The 12,500-nt window shown below is 29.3% G+C and overlaps 1 protein-coding gene across 2 annotated transcripts in view; it reads right to left on the bottom strand.

The window, feature by feature from the left end:
* LOC136846811 (GATA zinc finger domain-containing protein 14-like) overlaps positions 1 to 12,231 on the bottom strand; it is a 13,821-nt gene extending 1,590 nt beyond the window's left edge. Inside the window, exons 1-4 of one of the 2 annotated variants that reach the window (XM_067118064.1) lie at positions 12,200 to 12,231; positions 11,434 to 11,799; positions 2,845 to 2,902; positions 765 to 1,661 (exon numbers count right to left, since the gene is read on the bottom strand). In XM_067118064.1, coding sequence (XP_066974165.1) covers positions 765 to 1,661; positions 2,845 to 2,902; positions 11,434 to 11,441 — 963 coding nt within the window. In that variant the 5' untranslated portion in view covers positions 11,442 to 11,799; positions 12,200 to 12,231. Of the gene's footprint in view, positions 1 to 764; positions 1,662 to 2,844; positions 2,903 to 9,662; positions 9,679 to 11,433; positions 11,800 to 12,199 lie in introns of those variants that run through there. The other variant, XM_067118065.1, reaches the window with a different exon arrangement.
* Between the last annotated feature and the right edge of the window lie 269 nt (positions 12,232 to 12,500).

Below are 12,500 nucleotides of genomic sequence, written 5' to 3'. Positions count from 1 at the left end.
CAAGATTACCATCAACAGGAACATACAATATAGTTAAGAGTGTACATAAACACAGAGACACATAAAGATATTTATAGAGTATATATATATATATATATATATATATATATATATATATATATATATATATATATATATATATATATATATATTTTATATGTGTGTACAGTATATATATGAATATATATACATATACATGTACATTATATGTATACAAATATTTTCTTTTATTCAGTTATATACTTGCATACACACATACATAATCTCCTCCACATCCAGTACCCAAAAGAAACGCAGGTATACAGGAAAAAGGGAGATTTGAAGAAGAAAGATAAACAGTAGACCACTACATAAACGGAACACTAAACGAAATGAATACAAATAGCAATGAAGAGTAGAAAGAATAGGGATAAAGGCGAAGGAATGTGAGAGTTATCTCACATTCTTGAAGCATGTCGGGCGGAGGGAGGAGGCTGATAACCAATCAGCTTCGCCTGTTTCTCATCTGTCCTGGAAGACCTTTCTCCAATATATATATATATATATATATATATGTATGTATGTATGTATGTATACATAATATTCTCTGAATACTTTTCCTATGTCATTGACGAATAAAGATAAGTTTCAAGTATGAAATAACATACAGTAACCTTTCCTCCTTAGTAAAGTCAAACAACAACTAGTCAGTACAGCATCTGGACGGGTGACCATCCATGTCTATAATATATCAGACCCCTTCTTAATAATCAAATCGTACTTACTTTACTAGTGCCGACAAAGCCTCGGTTATCGACACCTCTCAAGTTGTTGTTGTGCATGTTGTTTATGAGGTTGTTCATGTTGTTGTTGCGGTTGATCATGTGGTTGTTCATGTTGTTGTTGCGGTTGGCCACTTGGTTGTACATGTTGTTGATGCGGTTGGTCATGTGGTTGTTCATGTTGTTGTTGCGGTTGATTATGTGGTTGTTCATGTTGTTGTTGCGGCTGGCCACGTGGTTGTTCATGTGGTGGACGCGGTTGCTGTACATGTTGAGGCTGCTGATGTGGTGTATGTTGTCGGGGCTGCTGATGCGGCGTATGTTGTTTTGGCTGCTGATGTGGTGTATGTTGTTTGGAACGTTGTTGTGCATGTTGTTTGGAACGTTGTTGTGCATGTTGTTTGGAATGCTGTTGTGCATGTTGTTTGGAACGTTGTTGTGCATGTTGTTTGGAATGCTGTTGTGCATGTTGTTTGGAACGTTGTTGTGCATGTTGTTGCGCATGTGGTTCATGTTGTTGCTCATGTGGTGCACGTTGTTGTTCGCGTTGTTGCTCATGTGACTCATGTTGTTGTTCGCGTTGTTGCTCATGTGGCTCATGTTGTTGTTCGCGTTGTTGCTCATGTGGCTCACGTCGTTGTTCGCGTTGTTGCTCATGTGGTTCACGTCGTTGTTCGCGTTGTTGCTCATGTGGTTCATGTCGTTGTCCGCGTTGTCGCTCACGTTGTTTCTCTTGTTTCTGTTCTTCCTGTTGTTTTTCTCGTCGTCCGGGGTGATGGTCACCGTTTTCTTCATCTTCCAGAAGCGGATGCGGTACTTGACGCAAGCCAGCCAAAACATCAATCCGAGGTCCGCCATCAACAGGATCAGGGATGCGACGAAGAACAACACCACGGGTGTCTGGAATCGGGCAGAAACCTTAATATAAATTCAAACGTTAAGGAAAAAACAACCATTAAAAAAAATTGTTCAAATGAAGTTGATAATGTTTCAGGAAAGAAAGGTTAGCTAAAGTCATGAGGCTGAAAGATTAGATATATATATATATATATATATATATATATATATATATATATATATATATATATACATATATATATATACACTCACACACATATATACACACACATATATACACAAATATATAAGTTTGTTAGTAAGTTTAAAGAAAAAATATGGAACTTAAGAAAATCATTTTAATCAATTTTAAATGGAAATTAATTTTCGAAAAACACAATTCGCAAAGTCATACCCGAGGCACAAAAATCTAAAAGAATATTAAGCTTAACAGATTTTTTCTGAAATAAATCAAACATAAAAGAATTATTTTCAGGGCAGATATGTGGAAAATATAATGATTATGAAAAAAAAAATTCAGATGGAAAATTGATTTTAAAAAACACGACTCGTAAAGTCATTCAGTGACGCAGAAATGTTTAAAAATGTATAGGAGAATCAAGTTTCTCGTACAGTACACGTATTGAATAATGTAACGTCAAGATTCATCTGTTATGTGGCAGACATTCAGACCGAAAATATGAAAGCTACGGAACTTTGCATTATAATGCATTCATCATAATTAATAATCGACATCTCTTGACGTACAGCGAGAACTAGATTTTGGAAATAAAGCCGTAATGAATTAATTATTATTATTTATACTAGTAAGGAAAACTGACCTAGTTTTAAAAATTATGTAAAATGACAACAAACTAATAAGATTTTTATTTTAATAATAATAATAATAATAATAATAATAATAATAATAATAATAATAATAATAATCAGATTTTTATTTTAATAATAATAATAATAATAATAATAATAATAATAATAATAATAATAATAATAATAATAGTAATAATAATAATAATATTATTGGCAACAGATCCTCTCTCAAACAATTACTATTGAAAGAAATCACCGCATCAGCTGCATTGATCTTATATAGACTCTATACAAGATCAGTGCAGCTGATGCAGCGATTTCTTTCAATAATAATAATAATAATAATAATAATAATAATAATAATAATAATAATAATAATAATAATAATAATAATAATAAAAGATTAGGCACTTACTGATAAAGTTCTCGGAACATCTTCAGTGTGTTCCTTGTCCATAGTTGGTAGAGGTGATCTAAGAAGCAAAGAAATAAAAAAAAAACAATTACTTTGTTAATGCCTCTGTAAACAAAAAACATTTTTTATGTTATTCTTTTATCTCTAGATACCAGCTGTATTTTTGAACTGGTAGACAATTACTCCTCTGCAAGCAATTGAGCATTGCTCTTCAGACCCGTTAAAAACTGATTACAGATCTTTTATTTACTGGATATTTTTACAGTAAAATGCTGTAAATTAAGTGAGTTTCGCCTCTCTTGCATCTATCAAATTAAAAAGATCTTTAATGAAATTCTTTCAATTAAATAAAGTTACAGTTCTGAAACAGAAAGCAATTATGCTCATTCACTGTCACACGTGGGCCAAAGATTTCCTGACCGGAAGCTAGGTGGTCCTTCAGCCGAAAAAGATCGAGGGTTTTAGAATACTCATTACGTAATCTAAATACATAAGGACTTCTTTTTTTTGTATTGATGTTAGATTATGCTTCCTGAAACTTAGGCATTCGTGAAATAAATGTAACACTTTAAAGCTTAAAAATGTCAATGTAACTATAATTGTGGTTGTAAGTACTATTGATAGATTGTATATTTTATCAAGGTTAGTTTAACCTTCTGAAATATTTCAGTCTTTAATAAAATATAATAGAATATAATAGACAATTTATATCTATAAATTTTCCGTATTAGGATAGGTTAGAAAATTAATATTTCTGCAAAGCTATAGTATCGGAGTTAAAAGAAAAAACATGTGACCTGTATTTATGTAAGATTACCATAACTTGGCAAATATGAAATTTAAATGTAAAACTTTATAAAAAAAAAAAAAAATAAATCTGAAGCATAGATGGTACTAAAACGCCTTGACCTGGTCGTATTGTACACTGGAAAACGAAAATTACTTCTCCTCTCCCTACTGTGAAACTTATTCTGGGGTTACGTGTTTCTAGTAGCAAAGTCATTGCACATTTTGAATGTCAGATATTCTCCATTTTGAATTTTTAAAATCTTATTCAGAATTATATGCGATGCGGCCAAAATTACATTCCTTTCACTGTAACAAATTAAAAGGTAGCAAATGTCAAAGTGAATACATTTTCTAATTTATTTTTTTGCTTCGTATTTTTGTTTTATTTTTGAAAGTTCAAAAATGGGACGAAAATCAAAACACGTGAGATCATGTGCCTTCTAGATACTCCATTTTTCTGCTCTTTAAATTTAAACGTAAATGAAGATTCAACCAAAACTAGTCAAAATTAAAAATATTAATACAGTTGACCTATAAAAAAATTTATTAAATATTAATAAAAATAATCTGAAACCTTTAATAATAATACGTTGAAATAATCCTTTACATAACAAGAAAAAAGAGCTGTCTCTTGCTTAGGAAAATAAAAAAAAAGCAAATATATTAAAAAAATCTTAATAAACCGAAAAACTTAAATAAAATTAAAACATAGAAATAATCATTGAAACATCATAGAAAATTACCTTCATTTTCGAAATGCAGATATATAAAAAGCAAAATAAATAAAAAAAGTATACATACATCAACATTCAGACGATACTTAACACGTCCAAGAACGTAAATAAAAGTAAGTATAGACAGAAATATGTGAAATTAAAAGGATAATAAACAAAAATCAAAATAATTTAAAAAATCAAAATATTAACTATAACATAACGTAGATATACTTGAACATAGAAATAAAATTAGAAAATTATCGTCACTTTCTTTCGAAATGCAAATAAATAAAAAATGAAAAAATTAAGCGTAAAATTACATTTAGATAATACTTGACATAAACCAGAACTTATGTTTATTTCTATGTAAGCCTAAAAATAAAAATATAAATAATATAGAACGGTAGCTTATAGAAATTAAAAAAAGGGAAAATTAATAAAAATAAAAATAATAAAAAAAATGTCCTTAACTAGTTTAAGGAATACTTGACATAACCCAGAATTTAGATATATGTAAAAATATAAATAATATAAAATAAAAATAGTAATAAACCGAGGAAAAAATTGAATATTAATCAACGTTTGGGCAATGCTTATTATAAACCAAAGGCGTAGATATACTTAAATATAGAAAGAAATATAGAAATGATATGGAACTGTACCTTAGGCAAATAAAAAAAAAGAAAAAATAGATAAAAAATAAAAAGATAAAAATCATAAAAAATTAAAACAGCTACTTTATTTGATATAGCTAACGTTGATAGACTAAAATATAGAAACAGATATAGAAACAACATAGAAAAATTACCGTGACTTTGGAAAAGCAGATAAAACAAAATAAATAGAAAAAAAATTAACGTTAATCTATGTTTAGTTAATACTTAACGTAAACCGCAATGTAAATATATTAAAATATAGAAATAAACATAGAAAAAATATAGAAAGATAGCTTAGACAAATAAAAAAAAGGAAATAAATGCAAATCGTTAAAATCTGAAGAAATCGAAACATTAACTAGTTTTTTTAAGCAATACTTAGCATGACCCAGAACGTAGATAGAGGTAAATATAGAAAGAAAAATAGAAATATAGAAACGATATAGAACGGTAGCTTAGAGAAATAAAAATGAAAATGAATAAAAATAAAGATAATATGAAACTGAAAATATTAACTAGTTAAAGCAATACTTAACGTAATCAAGAACTTAAATATAGAAATGGGCATATAAACGACATAGAAAAATATCGTGGCTTTCTATCGAAATGCAACGTAATCCATAACTAAAATATAGAAATAAACATAGAAACAACATAGAAAATCAACGTAATCCGTAACTAAAATATAGAAAAAACTATAGAAACCACATAGAATATTACCGTAGCTTTCTATCGAAATGCAACGTAATCCAGAATTAAAATATAGAAATATACATAGAAACAATATAGAAAATCATCGTAATCCATAACTAAAATATAGAAATAATCATAGAAGCAACATAGAATATTACCGTAGCATTCTATCCAAATGCAACGTAATCCATAACTAAAATGTAGAAATCAACACAGAAAAAAACAGAAAAATCAACGTAATCCATAATAAAAATATAGAAATAAACATAGAAACAATATAGAATATTGCCGTAGCTTTCTACCGAAATGCAACGGAATCCAGAACTAGTATATAGAAAAAAATATAGAGCATTACCGTAGCTTTCTATCGAAATGCAACGTAATCCAAAACTAAAATATAGAAAAAAATATAGAGCATTACCGTAGCTTTCTATCGAAATGCAACGTAATCCAGAACCAGAATATAAAATATAGAAATATACATAGAAAAATAAAAAATATTACCGTAGCTTTCTATCGAAATGCAACCAAATCCAGAATTACCGTAGCTTTTATCGAAAAACGGAATCCAGAATAAAATAAAAATATAGAAAAGAATATTACCGTAGCTTTCTATCGAAATGCAACGGAATCCAAAACTAAAATATAAAAATATACATAGAAAAATAATCCAGAACTAAAAATATTACCGTAGCTTTCTATCGAAATGCAACGTAATCCAAAACTAAAATATATAAAAATATAGAGCATTACCGTAGCTTTCTATCGAAATGCAACGTAATCCAGAACTAAAATATAGAAATATACATAGAAAAATAGAATATTACCGTAGCTTTCTATCGAAATGCAACGTAATCCAAAACTAAAATATATAAAAAATATAGAGCATTACCGTAGCTTTCTATCGAAATGCAACGTAATCCAGAACTAAAATATAAAAAAAATATAGAGCTTTCTATCGAAATTATCCAGAACTAAAATATATAAAAATATAGAGCTTTCTATCGAAATGCAACGTAATCGAAAAAAATGCAACGTAATCCAAAACTAAAATATAGAAAAAAATATAGAGCATTACCGTAGCTTTCTATCGAAATGCAACGTAATCCAGAACTAAAATATAGAAATATACATAGAAAAATAGAATATTACCGTAGCTTTCTATCGAAATGCAACGTAATCCAAAACTAAAATATATAAAAAATATAGAGCATTACCGTAGCTTTCTATCGAAATGCAACGTAATCCAGAACTAAAATATAGAAATATACATAGAAAAATAGAATATTACCGTAGCTTTCTATCGAAATGCAACGGAATCCAGAACTAAAATATATAAAAAATATAGAGCATTACCGTAGTTTTCTATCGAAATGCAACGTAATCCAGAACTAAAATATAGAAATATACATAGAAAAATAGAATATTACCGTAGCTTTCTATCGAAATGCAACGTAATCCAAAACTAAAATATATAAAAAATATAGAGCATTACCGTAGCTTTCTATCGAAATGCAACGTAATCCAGAACTAAAATATAGAAATATACATAGAAAAATAGAATATTACCGTAGCTTTCTATCGAAATGCAACGGAATCCAGAACTAAAATATATAAAAAATATAGAGCATTACCGTAGCTTTCTATCGAAACGCAACGTAATCCAGAACTAAAATATATAAAAAATATAGAGCATTACCGTAGCTTTCTATCGAAATGCAACGTAATCCAGAACTAAAATATAGAAAAAAATATAGAGCATTACCGTAGCTTTCTATCGAAATGCAACGTAATCCAGAACTAAAATATAGAAATATACATAGAAAAATAGAATATTACCGTAGCTTTCTATCGAAATGCAACGTAATCCAAAACTAAAATATATAAAAATAAAGAGAACTAAAATATATAAAAAATTAGAGCATTACCGCAGCTTTCTATCGAAATGCAACGTAATCCAGAACTAAAATATAAAAAGAAATATACGAAATGCAAGTAATCCAGAACTAAAAAAAATAGAATAGAAAAATTACCGTAGCTTTCTATCGAAATGCAACGTAATCCAGAACTAAAATATAGAAATATACATAGAAAAATAGAATATTACCGTAGCTTTCTATCGAAATGCAACGTAATCCAGAACTAAAATATAGAAATATACATAGAAAAATAGAATATTACCGTAGCTTTCTATCGAAATGCAACGTAATCGAAATGCAACGGAATACCAGAACTAAAATATAGAACTAAAAATAGAAATATAGAAAAATAGAATATTACCGTAGCTTTCTATCGAAATGCAACGTAATCCAAAAATAAAATATATAGAAAAAAAAATATAGAAATGCAATTACCATAGAAAAATAGAATATTTCTATCGAAATGCAACGTAATCCAAAACTAAAAATAGAAATATACATAGAAAAATAAAAATATAGAAATGCAACGTTACAGAACTAAAATATAGAAATATACAGCTTTCTATCGAAATGCAACGTAATCCAAAACTAAAAATATATACAAAAAAATAGAATATTACCGTAGCTTTCTATCGAAATGCAACGTAATCCAGAACTAAAATATAGAAATATATAGAAAAAAAATATAGAGCTTTTATCGAAATGCAACGTAATCCAGAACTAAAATATAGAAATATATCGAAATTGCAACGTAATCCAAAACTCCAAACTAAAATATAGAAATAAAAATAGAAAAATAGAATATTACCGTAGCTTTCTATCGAAATGCAACGTAATCCAGAACTAAAATATATAAAAATATAGAATATTACCGTAGCTTTCTATCGAAATGCAACGGAATCCAAAACTAAAATATATAAAAATATAGAGCATTACCGTAGCTTTCTATCGAAATGCAACGTAATCCAAAACTAAAATATATAAAAAATATAGAGCATTACCGTAGCTTTCTATCGAAATGCAACGTAATCCAAAACTAAAATATATAAAAAATATAGAGCATTACCGTAGCTTTCTATCGAAACGTAATCCAAAACTAAAATATATAAAAACGGAATTACCAGAACTAAAATATCCAGAACTAAAATAAAAATATAGAGAATATTACCGTAGCTTTCTATCGAAATGCAACGTAATCCAGAACTAAAATATAGAAATATTACATATCGAAATGCAAAATCCAGAACTAAAATATATAAAAAAATATTACCGTAGCTTTCTATCGAAATGCAACGTAATCCAGAACTAAAATATAGAAATAAACATAGAAATATAGAATATTACCGTAGCTTTCTATCGAAATGCAACGTAATCCATAACTAAATATAGAAATGAACATAGAAACAGCATAGAAAATCAACGTAATCCATAACTAAAAATATAAAAATAAACATCGAAATGCAAAACAAAACTAAAATATATAAAAAATATAGAATATTACCGTAGCTTTCTATCGTAATGCAACGTAATCCAGAACTAAAATATAGAAATATACATAGAAAAATAGAATATTACCGTAGCTTTCTATCGAAATGCAACGGAATCCAGAACTAAAATATAGAAATAAACATAGAAATATAGAATATTACCGTAGCTCTCTATCGAAATGCAACGTAATCCATAACTAAATATAGAAATGAACATAGAAACAGCATAGAAAATCAAGGTAATCCATAACTAAAATATATAAATAAACATAGAAAAACAACATAGAATATTACCGTAGCTTTCTATCGTAATGCAACGTAATCCATTATTAAAATATAGAAATAAATCTAGAAACAATATAGAAAATAAACGTAATCCATAACTAAAATATAGAAATAAACTGAGAAGCAACATAGAATATTATTTCGAAATGCAACGTAATCCACAACCAAAATATAGAAAAATAATATAGAATATTACCGTAGCGTTCTACCGAAATGCAACGTAATCCAGAACTAAAATATGGAAATCAACATAGAAGCAACATAGAATATTACCGTAGCATCCTATCCAAATGCAACGCAATCCAAAACTAAGATATAGAAAAATAATATAGAATATTACCGTAGCGTTCTACCGAAATGCAACATAACCCAGAACTAAAATATGGAAATCAACATCGAAGCAACATAGAATATTACCGCAGCATCCTATCCAAATGCAACGCAATCCAAAACTAAAATATAGAAAATAATATAGAATATTACCGTAGCGTTCTACCGAAATGCAACGTAACCCAGAACTAAAATATGGTAATCAACATAGAAGCAACATAGAATATTACCGTAGCATCCTATCCAAATGCAACGCAATCCAAAACTAAGATATAGAAAAATAATATAGAATATTACCGTAGCGTTCTACCGAAATGCAACATAACCCAGAACTAAAATATGGAAATCAACATCGAAGCAACATAGAATATTACCGCAGCATCCTATCCAAATGCAACGCAATCCAAAACTAAAAATAGAAAAATAATATAGAATATTACCGTAGCGTTCTACCGAAATGCAACGTAACCCAGAACTAAAATATGGAAATCAACATAGAAGCAACATAGAATATTTCCGTAGCATCCTATCCAAATGCAACGCAATCCAAAACTAAGATATAGAAAAATAATATAGAATATTACCGTAGCGTTCTACCGAAATGCAACGTAACCCAGAACTAAAATATGGAAATCAACATAGAAGCAACATAGAATATAGCATCCTATCCAAATGCAACGCAATCCAAAACTAAAATACAGAAAAATAATATAGAATATTACCGTAGCGTTCTACCGAAATGCAACGTAACCCAGAACTAAAATATGGAAATCAACATAGAAGCAACATAGAATATTACCGTAGCATCCTATCCAAATGCAACGCAATCCAAAACTAAGATATAGAAAAATAATATAGAATATTACCGTAGCGTTCTACCGAAATGCAACATAACCCAGAACTAAAATATGGAAATCAACATCGAAGCAACATAGAATATTACCGCAGCATCCTATCCAAATGCAACGCAATCCAAAACTAAAATATAGAAAAATAATATAGAATATTACCGTAGCGTTCTACCGAAATGCAACGTAACCCAGAACTAAAATATGGAAATCAACATAGAAGCAACATAGAATATTACCGTAGCATCCTATCCAAATGCAACGCAATCCAAAACTAAGATATAGAAAAATAATATAGAATATTACCGTAGCGTTCTACCGAAATGCAACATAACCCAGAACTAAAATATGGAAATCAACATCGAAGCAACATAGAATATTACCGCAGCATCCTATCCAAATGCAACGCAATCCAAAAATAAAATATAGAAAAATAATATAGAATATTACCGTAGCGTTCTACCGAAACGCAACGTAACCCAGAACTAAAATATGGAAATCAACATCGAAGCAACATAGAATATTACCGCAGCATCCTATCCAAATGCAACGCAATCCAAAACTAAAATATAGAAAAATAATATAGAATATTACCGTAGCGTTCTACCGAAATGCAACGTAACCCAGAACTAAAAGATGGAAATCAACATAGAAATATAGAATATTGCCGTAGCTTTCTATCCAAATGCAACGCAATCCAAAACTAAAATACAGAAAAATAATATAGAATATTACCGTAGCGTTCTACCGAAATGCAACGTAACCCAGAACTAAAATATGGAAATCAACATAGAAACAACTTAGGAAATCATCGTAATCCATAACTAAAATATAGAAATCAACATCGAAGCAACATAGAATATTACCGTAGCATTCTATCCAATTGCAGCCAACTGAAAGGCAAAAGTTCCGGAAGAGTTGGGAGACTTCTGATCGGCGGTTGATTTGGTGACCCAATGACGTCTGCTCCTCGATGCCCGGTAGATGACAGCTCGGTTTGGTCAGGCTTCTGTCTGTCCGTCAGTCTTTCACTCTCGGCGGTAACCGACCCGACTTGTCTCCCGACCCGAGAGAGGGAGGGAGAGAGAGAGAGAGAGAGAGCTTGGCGATGTCATCAACATTTTTATTAGTATCATATCATCGTTGTCATTGTTCCGGGTTTTTTGCTTGGGGGGCGGTTATTCAAGCTGGTGGTTGGTATTTTGGTGATTGGCTGCGAGTGTTGTGTGCTTCTTTGGATGAGGAAGTAGAAGAATTGTTCATATATATAATTTGTGTATATATAATATATATAAATATATATATATACATATATATATTTACATGTATATAAATATATATATATTTATAGATATATAATTATAAATATATGTATATATATTTATATGTATATAAACATATATATTTATAGATATATAAATATAAATATATGTGTATATATTTATATGTATATATACAAATATATACATATATACATATACTGTATATATATAAATATAAATAGATATATATTTATATATATAAATATAAATAAATATATATATTTATTTACACACACACACACATACACACACATATATATATATATATATATATATACACACACACACTCGCCGCATTTGAAAGACTTACGCTGTAATGTCAAGACGGTCTCAAGTCCCGAGAAGGAATGACGGCGCAAACAGAGAGGTGTAACAATTACACCTCTGACGCATGCGCCGCCCACATGAAACTCTATAAAAAACGTATCGTCATATTCCGTGGCTACAAATGGGTACGTAAATGTAGCTATATATGATAATGAACAAAATCACTACGATTGAAATGTAAATAAGAAAATCAATTAGCAAATTATCTTAACTGGGTATATGGCATTAACTCCACTTGTTATACTGACCACTCTCGCTATAGAGACTTGATTGAAATGAAGTCA

Source organism: Macrobrachium rosenbergii, chromosome 15 (assembly GCF_040412425.1).
Source record: "Macrobrachium rosenbergii isolate ZJJX-2024 chromosome 15, ASM4041242v1, whole genome shotgun sequence".
Classification (NCBI taxonomy): Eukaryota; Metazoa; Arthropoda; class Malacostraca; order Decapoda; family Palaemonidae; genus Macrobrachium; species Macrobrachium rosenbergii.
Note: the sequence above shows the minus strand (reverse complement) of the source record. Positions and strands in the feature narration are given on the sequence as shown.